This window comes from Schistocerca gregaria, chromosome 6, assembly GCF_023897955.1.
Source record: "Schistocerca gregaria isolate iqSchGreg1 chromosome 6, iqSchGreg1.2, whole genome shotgun sequence".
Lineage (NCBI taxonomy): Eukaryota > Metazoa > Arthropoda > Insecta > Orthoptera > Acrididae > Schistocerca > Schistocerca gregaria.
Window position 1 is genome coordinate 478,909,335 of NC_064925.1, and position 22,145 is coordinate 478,931,479.

At 35.8% G+C, this 22,145-nt stretch overlaps 1 protein-coding gene across 2 annotated transcripts in view; it reads left to right on the forward strand.

Annotated features, from left to right (window-relative positions):
• Positions 1–22,145, forward strand: part of LOC126278670 (TBC1 domain family member 23) — a 224,873-nt gene that overhangs the window by 169,983 nt on the left and 32,745 nt on the right. The window contains exon 11 of one of the 2 annotated variants that reach the window (XM_049978909.1): positions 5,212–6,609. The exons of the other annotated variant lie outside the window; for it this stretch is intronic. Coding sequence (XP_049834866.1) covers positions 5,212–5,252 — 41 coding nt within the window. The 3' untranslated portion in view covers positions 5,253–6,609. Of the gene's footprint in view, positions 1–5,211; positions 6,610–22,145 lie in introns of those variants that run through there. 2 annotated transcript variants of the gene reach the window in all.

The following is a 22,145-nucleotide window of genomic DNA, read 5'->3' on the forward strand; positions in this document are numbered from 1 at the left end:
ATCTCATTTAGAGTGAACTTCAGAAATGTGTGTGTTGTTATCCAATACAAATCTGAGTTTCAGAACTATTAAATGATACCAATGAGCTCCTGTAATTTTGGCACTCTGCCTAACTAGAGGGGTGAGATTTATACGCTGTTGAGGAATTTAGCTTAATCTTGATTATTTCATTGGTTAACATCATCCATTTGATGTAATAAGTAGGAGATTACATCTGGTATCACAATACTAGACACTTGCTTTTGATTATGACATTAAGAGGACGCAGAGTCTTGCAACTATAGCAAGTCTGAAGATACTACTGAAGAAGATTATGAAACAACAATTACAATGGAGTTTGTGTATGTGGAGGCATAGAAAAAGGGAGTTGGCTTGGGTTGTTTAGGGCCATAGACCAAACAGCGAGGTCATTGGTCTCATTGGATTAGGGAAGGACGGGGAAGGAAGTTGGCCGTGCCCTTTCAAAGGAACCATTCTGTCATTTGCCTGGAGTGATTTAGGGAAATCACAGAAAACCTAAAGCAGGACGGCCAGACGCAGGATTGAACCACCATCCCCCTGAATGCGAGTCCAGTGTGCTAACCACTGTACCACCTTGCTCGGTGAAAAAGGGATTGAAATGCCCAGTTGCGTCAAGTGCTTCAATAGCCTCTTTCATTGTTTCATTATTTCTTTTTCTGTTTTCATGGGAAAACAGCACATACAGCTTGTTTTGTGTGTCTTTACTTGAAAGTTTATGCAACACTGTGGTGAATTGTATAGACAAGCCACAAAAAAATCTAATTTCATACATATCATGTTTATTTGTACCTGAATACAATGCACTGATCATGATCAAACAGTGTGCCACACAGCAGCTCTGTTAGTAAATATATATACACTAATTACATTCTCAAAGATCATTCTTAATATACTTGTCTTTTATAGTCATATGTCAGCATTAACCACAAACAAACTTGTACCTTGCGGATAGTGTTCTCAATTTTCTAAAGTTTATCCTTCTGATACAGTAAAATAAATTTGCAAGGTGTGATCTCAAATTTGCAACGAACTTTGAAAGCAAGCTCTGTGACTCCAAGTCTAACTCCATAATTATTATGTGTTCATGAACACTGTAGCTAAAGTTGCTGCAATAATAATAAAAAAAACCTTACTGTTCAACCTTAAATTACCATTTCACTATATATGGTAATAAAGATTCATAGCAATGTAGCTGTCTTTGAATTATGAGATGTGGTTTAATGCGCAGGCTGGTGTGGGGATAAGTGTGAGAAATGACAGAATAACATGTTCCAACCCAGACAATTTCATGCCAGTTCTGGTGCATCCCTCTTACATGAATAATTTGACATCCAAGATATCTGTTATTGAGTTAAAGAAGAAATATCTGCTGCCTATTAGATGACTAGATCAAAGGAAGGCGGATACCTCTTGTGATTGAGTCTTTATTGTATGGTATAGGAGGTGCTTGTGGGACACCCAGTGAAGGAGTTGCATCCTACATCAGATATGTGACATCCGTGTAGCAGCCCAATAAGACCCAGTGCTGAACTCCACTGTACGAGGCATTAGGCTGGGCGTGATATGTAAGGCTCTGATTTTCTGAGATTTGCTGCTGGTGTAAAGCACGTGCCCCAAGTTAGTGGACATAAGGTACTCATTTTGATGAATAAAAGTCTCTCTCGCTCTCTCTCTTCTGGAAGGTTGGTTCTTTCATTAAGCTCAGATAAGATTTTTAGGTGTATTGAAAATTAAGATTGAGTCTCAAGAGAACGTCCTACATTTGTAAATGATTCAGTTTTTGTAGTTTATTAACAAGGGGAGTATTAACACTTTGCTGTCCACACGTCTCATAAAAATTGATTCACTTGGTGCCGGCAGCACTAATTCGGATTACTTGGCTTGTCACTGGAAATTCTTGCCATTATTGGGAGATTATAAATTGTTAAGTTTTACTGTTCTCATCGTTAGTGCTCATGAGTTCTCAACCCTGTTCCCCTACTTTCATGAAATTTCGAAGATACACATGCATAAATAAATACAAAATTTGTTTGTTTCAAAATATTCATTTAATTAAGTTTTTGGAAAAATATTCAATTATGAATTGCACTTTGAAAAGCCGGTCGGCATCATCCAGTTTATTGTTGTTGGAAAAATGTAAAAATGATAATATTTGTCTGAATTGGTTGTGGGACATCGTTTTGTGAAATATCAATTTCTCTATCAACGGATTTGTTGACCGATAATCATTGATACGAAGCCCAAACCATTTTCTAAGTTTGAGTCCCGTAACGTTGACAAATTTGGCATTTTTTGATCAGTTTCCTTCTCTTGCAATTTTGACTGCAATACTTGTTAGTTTTGTTGCTAATATATTCAAATAGATCATTCCCAATATATAGTTCTGCGATACCCTCGACGCTCTGTGTTTCTTTGGGACCTGGAGATCCTTCAGATTTATTATTGGTCCTCGGTAAATCAAAAGTCTGACCACTGTGCACTGTCTTCTTCGTCTGATTTATCCGAATCAGTTGGCAACTGTAGCATTTGCCGAATTCTTCTTGGACGTATTTCACTATCTTCCAACGATTCTGCTTCACTTTCATTTTTTTGATATCCAATGTCTTCTTCCCAATTGGTCAAGTCGTCCGGAATGTCAGGCAAGACGTCCTCACATTCATCGTAAATAATCATATTGTCTCTTTCGTCTGCCATGATGAAAGGGCACAAGTACTTATAAAAACAAAAACTTGTTGACTTGTGTAACTTATTGTTACCTAAACAAAACATCAACAGAATGCAAAAGATACTGAAGTGCTGTCACTAGTCGCTGTGTGATACTGTGCTCATGACACCACTGTGGTATCTCTGCCCACTGATCAATATTATGCACACAACACCACTGTGGTGTAGCCGGCCGTTGACTGCTATTTCATCCACGACTCCACTGTGGTGTCGCCGGACGGCATAGTGTTAAGCTATTTTTAATTATATTATGAGAAGGAAAGTTGCTACTCACCATATAGTGGAGATACTGAGTCACAGATAGGCACAACAAAAAGACACACTCTCACTCTCTCTCTCTCTCTCTCTCTCTCTCTCTCTCTCTCTCTCTCTCTCTCTCTCTCTCTCTCTCTCTCTCTCTCTCTCTCTCTCAGGCAACAGTTGTCTGAGACTGCAGTTGTGGATGTGAGCTGTGTGTGTGTGTGTGTGTGTGTGTGTGTGTGTGTGTGTGTGTGTGTGTGTGTGTGTGTGTGTGCGCGTGCGTGCGTGCGTGCGTTTGTGTGTGGCAGGGGGGGGGGGGGGGTATGTCTGTCTGTTGACGGAGGCCTTAACGGCCGAAAGCTATAATTGTGACAGTCTTTTTGTTGTGCCTATCTATGACTTACCATCTCCGCTATATGGTGAGTAGCGACTTCCCTTCTCATAATCTTGTTACATTACATCCTGGATTTTCCATTGTTTGATATTTTTAATGAAGGTTTTATAATTGTAAGTGTAGTAAACTCAGTTTCAGAACTTCCAGACAAGTGTCTTGTTTCTTAAACATGAAATCAGGTATTACTTTTGTCTTGAACTTGGCACTTTGAAATAGCATGACTTTCTGACTCTGCACCTGTGTTCTGTCTGATTTGTGCAGACATCATGAGAAAATACTTATTCTTGATTTTGAAAGTTTTTGTTACACAATCTGTAGCTGAGTTTGTAATGCCCTTCATTTTATTTGTACACTATTTTCGAAACATAACTCAGTGGCATACATGGAGCAAACAGTGTGTGCCATTGTAATAACTTCATTGTATAATGGAAAATGCTCTCTTGAACCATGGATGTACAACTGCCTGTTTCAAATATTTGCAGCAGTTTATGGTGTTGCATTGCCATTGCTCTTTCTATATGAACCATATAAATTACTTTGTAATAACATAATTTCAACAGTAGTGCTAGCTGTTTTATTTTAATGTAAGTAACATCTCTGATAATACCAGTCTTGGAAGTATTTAAAAACCTTCAAATCATCTCGTTTGTAGTTTCTCTTTGAATATTTCCAGTACTTCATATTGAAATTATTTCTAATCTTTTTGGTTTGTAATTTGGTTTATAATTCCCAGAATTATGTATTGGACTTTTACGGGAATATGAACATTTGCATATGAGAACTCCCATTTGTGTGTAAAAGGCCAGTGTATGTAACAGTTTGTTGTTATAGTTTCCAAGATTTTGGCAGTATTTCAGCTCAGTTCCATCTTATGCAGTTCATGGTTTGATGTTGGCACACAAGTTGAGAGTTATGCTCTGTATCCTCAGTCTTTGGGTCAGTTGATAAAAAGAGTTGTGTTCTATATTTTAGAAATATCCAATCTGCATGCAGACTAAGCTAAATTTCAGGTGTGTTCACATTCTCAGAGAAATATAGGTCAAGATTCAGTATAAAATTATTGTTCAAGTATTGGGTAATTTGTTGCGCTCCTTCACTCTTTCAGTATTTTTAACGTAGCAGAAGTGAGTCGTTAACTCTGAACACCTGTGAATGTGACATTGTCTCTTTTGGGTAATGACAGTTTCCTTGAATTGTTCTTGTGCAATTATAACAAAATAAAGAAAAAATCTTCACAGATTTTTGAAATGCCATAAAGAAAGAAGAGAAAACATATTAGACAATTTTTCCTTCAGTTAAAAGTTAATTTAAGTATCCACAGTATGCAGAGAAGGAAAGAATTTTGCTATTGTAAAGGAAACTGAACATTTTCATTTCTGTAACTGAGTAATTCAATTGTAGAAGATTGGAAAAAAATGCAATTCTATAGATGCCAGATTTTTGTGCAAGTGTGAATTTAATCTTAGCCAGTGGATCTTTTTGTTGCTTGATTATGCATTCATTTTTTAGTGATTCTAAAGCAGACTACTCATACCAGCTTCAAACATTTTTATTCAGTTTGCACGTAATAGTGACGTGAGTGTTGTAATGACCATGTTTGATGCTTGGTTGGTCTGTACTTATAGGCTAAAATAATGTAATATGCACTATTGTAGCATGGAAGCGGTGTTACTGTGTTAAAATGCTAAGTGTTAAAACTTTGCTCGTAATTTTGATAGACTTACCATGATAATTTCACGAGTAGAGTTAGAACTGTCCACTCTGTCGGTCAATAACTCCTTAATTCTGAAAAGCCTCTTTGTTCTGTATTTCTTTATCTTTCAAAATTTCAGGACAAGGGAACAACTCATGGTCATTGCAAGATGATACTTGATATATGAGGCACAGAAGGGAGCATTGAAAGTCAGAGTCGACACGGTGCCAACAGTCTGTGCGTATCGCTGAAGATTCGTGATTCAAGCACAACAATCTTCATTTCTTACACCAAATATTCAAGTTTTTGGACTGTGTACAAAGATGTACAGTACTGATTTTGCATGTCTTATCATTTTGAAAACTAATACAGATGAAGCACAAATCAAATAAACCATATTTTGTTAAAAAAGGTGATTGAGACAGACAGATACATAAATGAATTATTGTATTGAAACATCAACAGACATAGGGCTTATGAATTTGATGTTTCATTTTAATTCAGAAAGTAGAATTATTTCATTTTATGAATAATTTTTGATGGTTTTTATCAATTCACTGTAAAAGATATTCACAGAAGTGATCTATTCTCATAGTATTCCAGTTTATTAACTGTTTAACAAAATATGTTTGTACTGTGTGAGAATAGACTCTTCAGAATTGTACGTTACGTAAAGTGTTTTGATAGGACTTCACTGTTATGTGTTTTGTTAAAACAATGAAAAATGATTACAGTCTAACATTTTCTCCAAGATATTTTATGGACACCATGCTAACAGTTCTGTAGGAAATAATTTATTGCCTGACTTAATCACACTAATTTCAGAGTGAATTGGCTGGTTTTGGCCATCATTGACCATTGTCATATTTATGATGGTTGTATTATGAAAGCCAGTGACAGCTGAAAGCAGGCATTTCACTTTGAAATTAATGTGATTGTACCAGACAATAAAATATTTTCAAAACAGATAAGGATTTCTGTTATTGCTTGTAAACTTTCTATTCGTAGCTGTTTTGACTTTTGCTAACAATTTTCTCACAATTTCATATGTTTTAGATATATGAAATACCAAAACGCATAACAGTGTCCACAAAATAATCTTTCTGTGGCGTGAGTATCTACCCAAGTGAGTAGAGAAAACAGTAGTTTCATGTATTTCTGACTATTTGCGAAATATGTGACAATGTACTATAATCTAGAATTTTGGTTTAATTTTTCACATGAGGTAACCTTGCCAAATAACAAATTGCAGTACAACTTTTATTGCAATATATTTAAAATCTGGGATGCATCTGCAAAGCACTTTCAGTTGCTAACTCAGAAAAAGGATTTCTCTATTCCTACAAATCATGAAAGAAAAAGTTATTTTCTTGGTGAACTGAGATTTTTCATTATACTTTTCCATCTCTTTAAAGTTTTACCTTTACTCATTGTACATATCTTCTGGGGTACAGCAAGTATTTTTATCATTCCTTTAGAACAAAATGTGTTCATAAATGCTCATGGTATAAATTTATATTTTTGGTTGAGATGTATTGATATTACTTTTCTCTTGTGAGGGTTGTACAGTGCCAAAGATATAATAATATAGTAAATATAAGTTTGTGTTTGGTGTAGGGGGGGGGGGGGGGGGGGGTGCGTGTGACGTCTATGCGACTGACTGTGTATACTTGCATACATACAGTGCACAAGAGCAAATGTATCAGCTTTGACCCACAGACATGTTTTCACTCCGGAGTTCTCTTAAGTCTGATTCTTGCCTCAGTTTTAAGTTAGTCACAGTTACCAACATTGTAAAAGACTAAATAACATCATGAAATGTAGAGTACCAAATTTTTATTTATAGTGTTTATGTGGTTCTTGCATATTTTCTGTAGATCTTTTCTAGCATACAGAAAGATAGTTGAAACCTCTATTTTGCCAGTGCAATAACAGAGTGGGATCTGTGTTATATGTTCCTCACTGAACAGCAACAACATTGATATTTACGTAACTCTGATTTCAAATTGAATTAGAAGTTGTAGTACAGAAACACGTTGGTAATGAGTGAGCTCTTACAGTGGGATGTGAGTTCAGCACAATTATCGTGGTTGTATCTTACAAAATTTACATTTTTTCTATTTGTGTTCAAGGAATGATGCTTACAGAAAAGGTACGAATGTGACTCTGTTGCAGTGATACACGTTCTATTGAGTTGCATTTTTGCAATAATGTGAATTATAGAATTTTGTATAACTATTATAATATATCCACAGTCCTTCCAGTTTCTAACTGTTACGGCACATCTTTAAATATATCAGAGATGTGTATCGGGAAAAATTCTGTGAAACAGATTAGCACCAAAATAGTAGATGGGTGTACACAAGGATGTAAATAAGGTGTTTCCTGATGTAAATGACAATAGATTTGTGCTTAACACAGGTGGACTAAAATTCTGCAATTGTGGTATATAACATAGGTTGCCCATAATTTATCGACTTTTAGTATTAGGAAGTAACAATTTTAAGTTATGTGCTCTACTAAGAATGTACTGCAGTTGTAATATACAGTATATGTAACTATAAGCATCCTCTTATAGGTGTCCATTGAATGAATGTTACAAGTATCCTTGACACTGCCTCCAGATTATATCATTCCATGTAAAATAACCAAATGTGTTCATCAGAGCAAATTACTGTATTTTGTATTCACTCAGGTGAATGAGTTTCAGACCTACTTGTTATGTAAATGTGATATTCTTCCAAAATATTCTTTGAGCAATACTTGTACAGATCACTGCAAATTGTCATTTACATCACATTGTACAACAATTAATGCTGATGAATTGTACAGCACACTTTGAGATGAAAAATTAACTTAGCTACAAAACTAAGGGAGGTAAGAAAGATACATCACTTGTATAAAAGACTGAGTGGCACCTTTTAGTTGGAGGGAAAAGAAAGATCAGAAAGAAATTTCTTGTACCAGTTAGCTGACAAAATTTAAAATGTGATAACAGCATTGTAATTTGTAACAGTGAAGTTAAAAAATGGAAATCTTGTCACTATAGAAAATATGAGGTGTTGCTATAAAATAACAGAACTACTGCTGTAAAACATTGTATTGTAAAATTATACGTATTTAGTTATGGTCACCTTCAAAATAAACCCCTCCTCTATACCTGCAACACCCCATGCGAACTTTCCATTGCTGGAAATAGTGCTGGAAGTCTTCCTGTGTGAGCTCCTGGGTGATGTGTTCTGCTTTTTCTTTCATGGCTTCAGCTGAATGAAATTTTGTTCTTTTTAATACGGATTTGATCCTGGAGAATAAATATGTCACATTGTGCTAGATCAGGTGAATAAGGAGGATGGTCAAACATTGGGATGCCAGAACTCTTTCGGCAGACAGTGCAGTATGAGCTGGTGCATCATTTTGATACAGAACCTATGACTTTTTCTTCCACAGTTGAGTCATTTTTTCTTATTTTCTCACAGAGTTGAGCAAGAACCTCATAGTAATAATGTTGATTAATAGTTTGACTTTCAGGAACCCAATGAAGATACACAGTTCCATGAATATCGAGAAAAACAGTCATCGTCACGTTGAATCTCGATTTGCTCATTTGCTCTTTGTGAATTTGGGCCCTTCCAATGCATGGATTGACACTTTGTTTCTGGATCGCAAATGAAAAATCATGATTCATCACATTATCATTCTTTCCAAGCAATTAGGGTCTTCTCAGTGGTATTCGAACTGTCAGTACAAACATTTTTACTGGCTTCTTTTTGTTCGATTGTGCGAATTTTTGACACCAGTTTTGCACACATTTTTCACATGTGTAACTGGTTATGTAAAATTTGCCTTACCCATTATTTGTCAATTCCTATAGTTTCGGAAAGTGAACGAACACTCAAACAGTGGTCAGGTCACATAATATTACTAACTTTTTCTGTATTTTTATCAGTTTTTGGTGTTGACAGGCTTCCTGGGTATGAGTCATCTTCAGTGTCTTCTCGGACATCTTGGAAATGTTGTACATGATAAACAGTATTTGCCATACATTACTTTCAGTAACAGATAGGTTTCAGTAGCAGTTTTTTCCAGGTTTCATGTGAAACTTCACAACACTTCGTTGCTCTGTTATTACACTTGTCATTTTTCCAACAAAACAAAACAACAGTTCTTGCACAAACGAAAGCCCTGGCCACACTAAATTTGTCTACAGACACAGTGGATGCAGCATTCGACTGAGAAGGCTTCATGATCCACAGCTACTGGTCATTCGTCATTGGTGCATGTGTACTTAGCTCTGTGATGGCTTCCGTTCCATTATTTTATAACCACACCTCGTACAGTATTATTTTTACTTTCGGTAATAAAATTCCTCTCACTATACAAATGAAGGTTTGAATTATTGGTATGCCAGTTTGCATTTTACTTGGTTGCAGAATTATATATATTTATGTTAAACATTTCTGCACAGTTTGTAGTCTCCAGTTTCATTTACTTTTGTTATGTCGTGTGAGTGGTAACTCATGTCCCAGAGAGATAAGTTATGGAAAGATAGACTGAGTAGCGATCAATTGACTGTTAACAGTGTTTTGTTGTTCAACATCAAAAATGTCATTACAAGCCTATTTCCATTATTTTGTATTGTTTCTCAGTTATTTATAGTGTTGCCAGTGTACAAGAAACCTCTAATTAATAGTTTAAGTCTGATCTCCAATCATTCGTACACAAAAGTAGTAATCTCTTAAATCTCTCTGTCTTCTTGTTGAACTTGTCAGTCTTTCAAGTAGACAGATTTTCTCATTGTTGGTGTGGATAATTATTTATTTTTGGTTGTTGCATTGTTCTGAAATGCCAACAGATGTATCTTAGTCAAACATTTAAAAAGTGACCATACTGCTGTTTATTTTAGTACATATCATTTAATTTAATATCTACCTTTAGAAATGATTTACTTTTAGTTTCTGTTTGACCAATTCTTCATTTATGTGGACAACTTCCTATTATATCACTGCCTATCAGTTTTTGTTCTTCTTCATTGCTAGAATACTATAACTCACCAATTAAAAGACAGTTACTGTTATTCATTACTTGTATCGAGTACTGGAAGGAAGATAGGGAGGGAAGTAGAAAGGAAGACTAGAATTTTATGTCTGGTCAGCCACTTAATTATCAGAGATGGAGCGTAAACTCAGATAGGACTAAGCTTAGTAAGGATGTCAGCTGTGTCCTCTTTAAAGGATCCATATTGGCATTCACTGTAATGATTTAAAGAAACAAAGGAAAAAGTAAGACAGAGTGTACAGAGAGTTCTTCTTGTGGGGCAGCTGCAACTGTAAAAGTCCATTGTGAAAAATGAAGAAACTGCAGGACAGTTGACATAAAAGTTTTCTGGGTCTGGACCCAAAAAAAAAACCATGGCCATTTTTTTTCTCCAACAGTAGTTTTACACAATATGATGTGGTACCATATCCAGAAAATATTTATGTTGCAAGACAGTTGCTTAATCCACAATTTTTTACAGGGTACACGATCAGTTTAGGAACAGTTACAGTTCCATCATCTAGTGTAAACTGCAATAATAAAAACATTCTGTTCATTAAATCCAATCATCACAACTTTAACAACATTAGGCATGCTAAGGTTCGCTTTGAATTTTACGCTAGGTTTGTTAATAAGACAAATGAGGTGTCTTTGCAAACAGCATGTTAAAAGATAACATGGGGTTCAGAAATAATCACGGGGGAGAATGGCAGACATTGAAGTCACTTAATAAAAAACTTATAGATAACGACGCCAGATTCATCTGTGCTGACAGGGAGGAAAATGGCTGTTGTCCTTTCTCAGCAGGAGTATGTGGAAAAAGTTGAGCAGTTTATTGCTACTAATGACATTGGTAAGTTCAGAGATAACACAAGGATACTCCGATGAAATCAATAAGGTACTTAAAAAAAAAACTAGGAGTCTTTTGGATGAAAAGTGGAAGAAAAAACTCACAATGATGAGCCCTAAAGCACCTAAACTCTGGGCAACGATTAAGTTACATAAACCTGACTCTTCAGCGAGACCGATTGTCAGGGCATGGAATGGTGCAGTTTACAAACTATAGAAATTTGTTGCAGACCTTCTTAGAGAACATTTTTCCTTCAAGGAGTCTAGAGTGATAAAACAAACCAGGAAAGGTTTCATTACATCTCTTAAAAATATCGACATCCTATTAGGTGCCCTGATGGCTACCTTTGATGATATTTTAACTTTGATGCTGTGTTTTAAATTTGGTAACCAAGTGTACAGGTATCAACTTTGAGGAGGCTGCTATGGTGGTATATTGGAAACATTACGTTGATGACATTTTTGTGCTTTATGGAGGCAGTAAGAAAAAATGTGACAGTTCACATAACAAAATTTATTCGATGGAAAGATTTCTTTCTCTGTTCAGCATCAGATTAGTGGGACCTTCACATATTTAGACTTAAAGATCACTTCAGATGGCGGCAGGGTAGATTTTGTCATCTACTGAAAAGGGTCTACTAGTGATTTAGTTCTGAATGTAGTGTCGAACCACCCATTTGAATATAAAACTGCTGCCTTCTGGTCCCTCCTAAACAGACTAAATAATATTCCTCTCATGTCAGAGGCATATGAAAGAGAGTTTGGTATAATAAAATGTATTGGTGCATGTATTGGATATATGGGGCCAAAGATTGAGAAATTGAATAAGAAAATACTAGTGAAAGAGGGGGGGGGGGGGGGGGGACATGTAGGGAAGAGAGTCCCTCAGAAGGCTGTAGGAAAAAGAAAAGAGCAAGTTTTACAATATTCCATATCGTGGATATGTATCGGAGAGGATTGGAGAGAAGCTGATGTCGAGCAACATTTTTCATACCAAAAAATTTGGGCAGATAAGGAAATTTGGGCAGGTTAAGGAACTGTGAAGTCTTCAAAAAGGATTGTTTCTCCTATCCCAGAGCGTATTGTATTGAGTGCAATAAAAGCCAGTTGTGTGAGAGCAGATACGTCAGCCAGACAGGTAGGAATTTTTATATGAGATTAAGGAACATAAAGATGTGGCCAATTCCAGATCAGCTCTGACAATGCATTTGATTGACAACCAGCATCAGCTGCAGCACATTGGCAGTAACTTAAATGTCTTACACACTGCAGAAAAAGGTCTGATACTGAATGTTTTGTAAGAAACTGACGTCTTAAGAAGTCTTCATTTCCATCCTCACAGTACAATGAATCAACAAACAGACCTGTAGCAAAGATGTTTTAGTTAATGATGACATTATCCAGGCAAATTAAGGTGTCGCTATAACACAATATTTTCCTTGTTTTTGAACTCTTCTCTCTTAATGTTGCGATGGTTCCGTCTCCTTCCTGCTGTTACTTCCCACTTTAAACTATTCACCAATGTCATGTCTGTTTAGTATTGTGCCTGCACTTGGGTCATGGGTGGCTCCAGTACTCACAGATTAGTATTTACTGTTATATAGCTTTCCTGTTTGTGTTGGCAGTCATGCAGCATGGGCTAACGGCTGTTACGGAATTTTTGTAAGTAATTCCACACAATATGTGATTCGTCCCCCCTCCACACATTTTTATTGCATTCATTATTTGGATAACTTTTGGTGTCCGATCACAATGTCTGTATTTCAGATTGTTTTATGTCCCTGTTACTCTTTTGACATGGAACCTTTGGTTTCATGACAACATTGGGGTAAAGATGATGTCAGATGATTAAGTGATTTTATTTGTAAGTAATCTCCTGTTGTCACTTTCAATTTGTTGTAATTTTGAAATTTCACCGCATAGTTCTTTATCCGATAGTTCAGACTAGAGGATCTCCTCTCTTTTGCATGTAACAGAATATTATTTCCATTTACACCATATGTTGGAACTGTAACTATTCCAAAACTGACCATGTACCTAATAAAGATTGTGGATTAAGCAAATGTCCTCCGGTTCCTTCATTTTTCAAAGTAAAACAGAATGGCCACAAGTGGATGCAAGACCATTCTATAGAACACTGCACAAGCATGCTTGGTGAGACAGTTTAGAAGATATAAAACTACACTTTTGAGGAGAACGGAAACAGAATTTCATTCCCCAAAAGAGTGATGCCTGTCCCTCAAATTGCTGTTTAGAGTTAAGATTAAAATGCGCTCTAGCCACTAAAATACCTTGCTCGATTTGTGCAGTCCCACAGTACAGTAAATCTGAACTATCTCTCAACCATCTCCTGCCTTTCATTGTGTCTCAGCTCCTCAACATGATACAGGTCTCCAGCTCCTCAACATGATACAGGTCTCCAGACTAGTCTATCCTGTGTAAGCCTCCTCATCTGTGTATAATTACTATAACCAAAATTCAAATTTCATTTCAGCCTGTTTGCTGTAGTCAAACTTTGCAATATTACAGATAAAAGTCTTTAGAAAAGTAGGCCTGTCAGATTTATATTCAGTATAAAAAATTTCCCTTTACCTGAAACCCTTTTCTTGAAATTACCAGCCTGCATTTTAATCCTCTCTACTTCAGACATTCTTATAATACTGCTCAAATAACAAAACTCTTATACTATTTTGAATGTCTCATTTAATAATCTGATTCCCTCAGCATCACCTGATTTAACTAGACTATATTCCATTACCTTGTTTTAGTTTTGTTTATATCCAGCTTATAACCTGTCTTGCAGACACTATCCATTCCATTCAGTTGCTTTTCCCAGTCTTCGGTTTTCTCTGCCAGAATGACAATGTTATCAGCAAACTGCAAAGCTTTTGTTTCTTCTCCCTGTCCATATTTCTTGTAGTGCTTCCTCAATTTCCAGGTTAATAACATCAAGTACAGGCAACAGCCCTTTCTTACTCTGTTTGTCTTTACTGGCTCCTGCTCATGTCTTTTGGTTATTAAAATTGCAATGTGGTTTCTAGACAATGTGTAGGTCACTTTTCTTTCCATGAAGTTACAAAACAAACATGAATATTTTGGAAAGAATGGCATTCTGTTTTGGAGATTAAGTAATTTACTTGTGCTTCCATTTGCTTATATTTTATTATGGTACAATCACATTGCTAGATTTGCAAAATGTTCATGTGATTTGGTGTAAAAAAAAATTGTTTGAAATGTCTGGTTCTCCTGGTTATGCCAGTTTACCACACATTTTCAGAAGCCAATTCTTGTATATTGTATTTGGGTGATCAACAACAAAATTTCACTTTGGACATATTTTTGTTCGTGTAATATGCTCTACTGTGCCATCTGTGGATGATATTTCTCCATTGTTGATATTTCTCCAGTTATTACTTAAACATGTCTTTCCCCTTATTCCTCTCAACATCTCTTGTTCTTGTCATCACAAACACAGTTCTGTTTCTGCAGAGATGCTGAAGGACAATTGCATCATTTTTGACACCCAAATATATACTCTGCAAGTCGCTGTTCTGAGCACAGCTTAGCAAATTGTTGATTTTCATTTCATACAATAATCTATTGCTGTGTAGTTTTTAAATGGAGATGTTGATCATTACATTTTTTTTTTTTTTTTTTTTTTTTTTGCTAAGGTGGGAAGACAGTCAGGAACAAAAACCATTAACAAAACCAATGTTCATAGTCACGATTGTCATCATCTTGAATTATTTCCAGTCCCAGGCTGGCTCTGGTTGCAACATAAGCTTTGCCATCTAGTCCTGTTTCCCTTCATTTTTCTGTGTTCTCTCTGGTGCATTCATTATCTCTTTTTTTTTTTCAACACACTCCACCAAACCTTTCAGACACCTATCCCTTTGTTGTTTCTCTATTTTGTATATCTTCTTGGGAATCCTCTTGTTTTCCATTCTCTTTAAGTGCCCATACCATCTTAGCCTTGATGTTTCTATCTTGCTCTGCAAGAATTCCTCTTTCACGACTTCCCTTATTCTTTCATTCTTCATCCTCTCACTCTTTGTTGCTAATGAGGAACTTTGTTTCACATGTCTGTAATCTGCTTACATCTCTTTTCTTCACTTCCCATGTTTCAGATGCATAAGTTAGTATTGGGATGTAGTAACATCTATATATATCTTCTTTGCATTTTTGTGGAACATTTTTATTCCAAACAATGCTCCTAACACTTTGTAGGAATGCTTCTGCCTCTCTGTCACACTAACAGATCTCTTTCTCATTTCTTCCATTTTCCTCTATCACAGTTCCCAAGTACTTAACACTTTGTACCTTCCTCAGTAGTTCACCTCCAATCCTTATTCCACTGTTTGGTCTATCTTTCTTTCTAGTTCTATCCAGGATCTCACATTTGTTTACATTACATTTTGTTCCATCCCTAGTGATGAAATAAAAAGGGGTAGAAGCTATTAAATTACAATCTGGCTTTAAAATGTGACTCTTGGTAGCACATCCTGCAGAATTTCTGAGCCAATGAAAAAGTAATTTACATACTTGAAAGATAGGCCCTACATTGCAAATAAATGTGAAAATCACGCATTTTCAGAGAAGGTCTTATTGTGGGTGAGTTATGGCCAACAAAATTCTGTGAATTGTGTTGTTGTCCACTTCCTAAAATACATTAAGAGATTGCCACTTGACTTTGAATTTCATTGAGTTTGATCATAATTTCTTTTATTTATTTGTTTTTAATACTGGTTTTCAAAACCATATATTTGTTTTACTTTAGATTTATGGAGAATTTAAGGTGAACTGCAGATATTTAGATGAGAACAGATCACACCACCTCAAATAAAAGCATGGGTTTTGGCCAACTTTACACTTCCAGAGCTGCTTGAGGCCTCTTCCATTCAGAGGTTTGGGGTCTGTTCTTGTGTAGATATTCACCGAACTAGAGATAAGTCAAAATCACAATTTTGTTGATGTGAACACTTCTGTTAAAATTTTAAGTGGAGTGATTGAAAATTGGATATGATTGTCATTTGAAAAGAGTTTATTGCATTTATTTGTAAAAATTTTGTCACGTAAGGTAGTGAAATATTCTACAAAATAATATTTTTGTAGTTAATAATGTGTACTTAATATAATGTTATTAGTTATCTGGAGCACTGTAAACAAACTTCTACACTTCCATATTTGTCAGTTGATGGTCACTTGTGTCGAATAATGGGATTGCTGAGACTTGTGAATATTATCATATTATTTCACATACAAATGTCGTTGTATCATATTCTTTTGTCACTAATAATTATCTCTTTTACAGTGAGATCTACTTTTAAGTTAATTGTGGAATGAAAAGCTGCTTGTTGCTGGAGAGTTGTTAAAACAGTCATTTTGCTGTGATTTAGATAAAAAGATAGATTTCACACTATTGTTTACATGATTGTGTGAAGAAATTAAAGACTGCAAAACATTTTAGACCTTCCATCTTCGCTGTGCAGAAAAAATACGAGATTATGTTGCTGATTGTTCTTGAATTAGTGTGTTCAGTTTCTGAAATGTCACTTTTATCTTAAACCCAACGTATTTTTAGAAAAAATTAACATCTAGGCATGTATCAAGCATTACCCATTTTCAACAAGCAGATGTAAATTTTCTTAGTCATCATTCTTCTGACAGGTTTGATGCAGCTCACCTCTCCATCTCACAGTAGCAATTACACCCAACATTCTGAGTTATTTGTTGGATGTATTCCAATCTGCCCTCTTCTTCAGTTTTTGTCCTCTGTGGCTACCAGGAACACCATGGAAGCTATTCCCCAATGTCTTTAACACATGCAGATTTGCCTTTAGCCTCCTTCCTTTGACAATCACTCCTGGTTTTCCACTTAGCGGATGAAGGGGCTGATGATCTAGCAGTTTAGTCCTTTTCTCTTAAAACCAACTGTCCCTTCTTCACAGATTCTGCAAAGAACTTTCTCGCTCTTTACCTTAGCAGTCTACTTAATTTTCAACCCCGCCCTCTAAGACCACATTGTTTTTTAGTTTTCTCGTGCGGTGTTAGATCCTCTTTCATAGAATTTTGTGTTCCAGACTCAATTCTGAGAAATTTCTTTCACATGTTAAGATCTATGTTTGATAATAACTGAGTTCTTTTGGTGATGAGTCCTCTCTTTATTGTTCCTGTGGCTTACGTCATCTGTGATTCATCTCTTGTGCGTTAGTTTGCTTCCAAGATAAAACATCGTATCTCTAGTTATTGTATTAAGTTTACTGCTAATATGAGTGAAGACAGGTCGTGAGTCATGCTTGGGTAGCTCAGTGGTAGAACACTTGCCCCCAAAAGGCAAAGGTCCTGAGTTCGATTCTCGGTGTGGCACACTATTTTGATCTGTCAGGAAGTTTCATATCAGTGCACACTCTGCTGCAGAGTGAAAATTTCATCCTGTATCAAACAAATTGTACAGATGTATGTTGCTGAACACTTTTCCGTGGTCGACAAATCCTTTTAAGGTGTGGATGCTTCTGTTATCAAGTTGTAACCTTTCTGTTTCCTAAGGCCAAACTGATCACCATTGGTAGACCCTCAGTTAACTTTTCCATACTTCCGTATATTATTTTTGTCAGTGATTTAGATGCATGAACTGTTAAGCTGAATGTCCAATACAATAGTATTTATGTCAAAACGCTGTGGCAAATGTGTTTTCTTTTATTTAAAAACTGAAAACTGACACCACAGTTACTCCCCAGTGGTTCACACTGCAATGGGCATAACATACATGCAACTTATACCACATCTTTTGTTAATTGTTTGTCATACATGAATACCCTGCCATTGTTAACCATTTGAAGAATGATCTTTCTTACTTTAGAACATTATTTTCAGTAAAATACTGACCAAATCTGCTACACACAACTATATTCTTGCTTGATATTCTATTGATAATGGTGTTCTTCCAGTGTGTGAAGAACTTTTAGCACAGTGTGTATTCACTACGGTAAGAGTTAGTGGTAAAACAGATGTCAGTTATCAGATTTTGGATGATTGCTTATGATAAGCAGATCTTTGTTCAGTTCCCAGTCTGGCACTGATTTTCTTTAATTATAACATATTCATTACATTTGAGTTCAGCGTATTCTGAGAGCATTCTTCACTAACTTTGTTTCCTTTGATGTCACTCAGTGTATTGTCATTGATTCCATCATCTCATCTCAGCGAAATGAACTCAGTTGGAGTATGTTCCCTCCAGGATGGAAAGTCACGGCTATCTATCGTATCTGCTCCTCTTGTAGTCTTATTCTGGAATATAGAATTGTTTGTTTGTTGTTAAGAAGTCATACCAGGAAGCTCTAATAACAATGAAACTCGTGAGTCAGAGCTGAATGTGTAATGGGCAAGGCAACATCTTGCAAAAACAGGTGATCTGCTTTCAAGTCCTAATATGCTTTAAATCTTCAGTAGTTATAACATAGGTGTTATGCCTTCTTCTTCTACATCTTCTGCTTCTTAATCTTATTATTATTTTTAAAAAGGGGAATGTTGTTGTTGTTGTTGTTGTTGTTCAGATATCATTCAAATGAGTTTAATAGTTGCTAGATAGGGAGTCCAGAATGTGCATTTTTTTCGTTAGTACGGTAAGCAGCAGCAAAGCTTATTTTCAGAATGCAAGAAAGGAATTTGTTGGTCCTGCATATACTATCTGTTACTTGGTACACATTAACTAATTTCTACATACTTAACTGTGGAAACGTGGAAAATTAGAGAAGTGATGCTCTTGAGATGTGTCATAGAAGGATGTTGAAAATTAGGTGGACCAGTAAGATAAGACTTGAGATGGTTCTCTGAAGGACACTTGAGGAAAAGAATATATGAAAATTACTGACTAGAACACAGGGCAGGATGGTAGGACATGTATTTAGACATGTAGGAATATCTTCTGTGGTATTAAAGAGAGCCATTTAGGGTAACAATATTGTAATAGGGAAAGGCAGAGATTGGAAAACATCCAACAAACAATTGAAGATATTGTGTGTAAGATTAGTAGTGTGGCACAGGACAGGAAACCATGGCGGGTCTCATCAAATCTGTCACAAGACATGACTCGAGAAAATGCCGAATGTGGCAGCACAGTGGTAATAAAAACTGAACTTGTATTTGAGAGCCTTCAAGATCTGGATTTTCTCTAGTTCCTCTGACACGATTAAGGCAAATTTTTGGATAGTTCTTGTGAAAACGACACAGTCGAGTTCCTCCCAACATTCTAACAAGTGCTTCTTCTGTAATGACATTATTATTGATTGGATGTTAAAACCTAATCTTCCTTCCCTACATGGTTGTACTTACATATCTATGATATTGAGCTATGGTCAATTCCATTTCCTTAATTTTCTCCTTGGTTAATTCATTTCACAGTTTCCCAGCTTTAAGGCTAAATTGGAGAAAAATGCTAAGCAGACTGCTAATTCAGAAATTTTGGGAAGCAAAGAGATAAGTTTAATACATTTCAGGTGTTCAACTAATGATTATTGATAACATCATCAAGTGTGAACTCTATGCCTTTTTGTTTCCTCTCAGCCTATCATTACTTTACATTTTCATTTTACAGTTTTCCAGTATTTGGTCACATTACAAGAAGCAGTTGTGTGTGCCACACAAAAAGTTGTTTCACAGATTCTTCAGTATTTAACTTCTTGGAAGTAGTATTACCTTCACTCCTACAGTCATCATCCCTTCTAATAAATCATATCTTACAGGTTGCTCAACTGATTTAAGCATCCAACATACAACTCCAGTGTACACCTGGGAGAAAGTAATAATTCTAAAACAGACAGGACATGAAAGCAACAATGTTACATAGCACCTGACGGTGGAAATTTGCCGAAATCGGCTCATCGTGAATTAGATAAAATATAAACAACTTTCATAGCAGTATAGCTGGCTATTATTCTTAATAATGATTTAAGCATGTTCTACTCTTTGAGTTTACCCTACAAGCTGCACAAAAATTTCCTGGAACTTGCTTATCGTCTGCATTTATTTTCCAGCTAATATTTCTTTTAGACTTCTCAGCCATTGTTGGACACTTTTTTAATGCATAATGAGTATACCTTTATGCTTCTTTCCCAGTCCTTCTGTCTTCTACGAGTTATAAATGGTGTACATAATACTATATCTGTATTGTTATGAGTACAAAAAAGAAACACTAATATTATTTTAAATGGCACTGTTTTTCCAAGGTGTTCAGGTTTTTAAGGAGTCTGAGGAAATATAGTTGTACTTTGGTGCTTGTTACCCAGGTGTGAACATCATTTCCAACTATCTTGGATGGAAAGATTACTATTCTTCATTCAGTCTTGCCATATCTATTGTAACACAAATAGCTGTTAGTTAACTTTCATTTCTCTATTATTCTTTGAGAGTGCATACTGTGATTAAAAGGAAAGTAACTGATTATCAACCAAAGATTATTATTTCAGCCTATGTTACCACCTCCTGATCGGACTGCTTTTGTTATGGATGTGTGGTGTATTATCGTTTCTAATTAAGCATGAGGGCTTGTAGTACTCAAGAAAGAAGTATCTCTTTGTACTTTTCTTTAGCAACTGGCAGCTTATTTGACTTCATTAGATTATCTTATGCTATTAAAACTGTCTAGTCAAAATGCCATCCAGCTGTCACAGATTAACTGAATGCATTTATTACTGTATTAATATTCACAGTATCACTGAATGTTTCATTGCTACCAAAACTGTTATAGCTTATCTGTGATAGTTTTATAGATACTGTGTAGACTATAATTTACTGTGGACTGGAATTAATGTAATTTTATTCCAAATACAACAGTTTTGTTTTCAAAACCTGTGTTCTGTACTTTGTTGTGCTTTTATGTCAATCATGTTTCAGTAATTTCCTGAAAGTTTGTTATTCTGATAAGCTGTTGCTGTAGAACAAATTAATAACATACTTCGTGAAAGTACTAGCAATAGCCTGGATACTTTTGCTTTCCTTGATGGAAGGTGCAAATGATTGTGAGGACAGGCTATTGGCTGTGCATTTAATGTGCTCTTTATTGTGTCGTGATAAAATTTTGATAGTTGTTTCACATCTCTATTGGCTGATAATGAGTTTCTTGAAGTCCTGGACATAGTTGTCACTGAGAAATACTGTAGCTTTGTTTGCTTTCTGTAGTAGAAACACTGAGAAGTCAACATTTAATATTAAACAGTGTAAAATCCAGGATGGAACAATGACAATGTTATGAAAGGGATATACTCACCATACAGCGGATATGTTGTGTTGCAGACAGGAACATCTGTGAGCCAACATCTCCACTATATGGTGTGTAGCAATCTATTTTTTTCGTGATTATGTCAATATTTTAAGATCGACTTTTATGTATCCATGGCCACATTTAATTTTTATTTGTCTGTGGTAAGTTGTATAGTAGCAAATATTTGACTGTATATGGAAAAAGCTGTGCTGGCCATCCTGAGTATGTTCTCTGCAGATCTATTAAATCACATGAGGTTTTCGCTGGGACAGTAACTGGAACAACTGACACATGAGCTGGTAATCCCCATTTTAATAGTCTAACAGTTGATAGGACATAAAATAATAAATTTTAAAAAAGTCAAACTCAGCATTGTCACTATATGGTGAGTGGCACCTTTCCTTTTTATAATATTGTTAAATTCAAGAAAGCTGTTTATGCCTTTAGTTCTATATGGCATGTTAAAACATGGCTACAAAGTCTTTCTCAACAGAGCGCATGTATAAAAATTTCTCAGTAGTCTTGCCACATCAGATTTTGATCAGGCGCTTTCTGACTGTCGTGAACTGACAAGGCTCCCACTTTTATACCCAGAAGCCTTCTTTAGAAAAGGAAACACACACCCATTCGTTCACACAAGCAAGCTCACTACACGCCCACATGACCGTGATGATGAAATCTTTACATCATTAATTGCCAATGAATGAATGAACAAATCAAAATCATCATCATCGTCTTCTTCTTCAGCAGTTGCAGCAGCCATTTAATATTCTCTTCTGGATAAAGCTTTCCATTGGACATTTTCTGTGCATTACTGTCTTCATCGACAAGCATCCAGTTTTCTCTTGCATATTTTCTAATGTTATCCATGCACCTTCAATAAGCCCTGTAGTCTCAATATTTTTGTATCTCATGGTACCCAGCAAAGGACT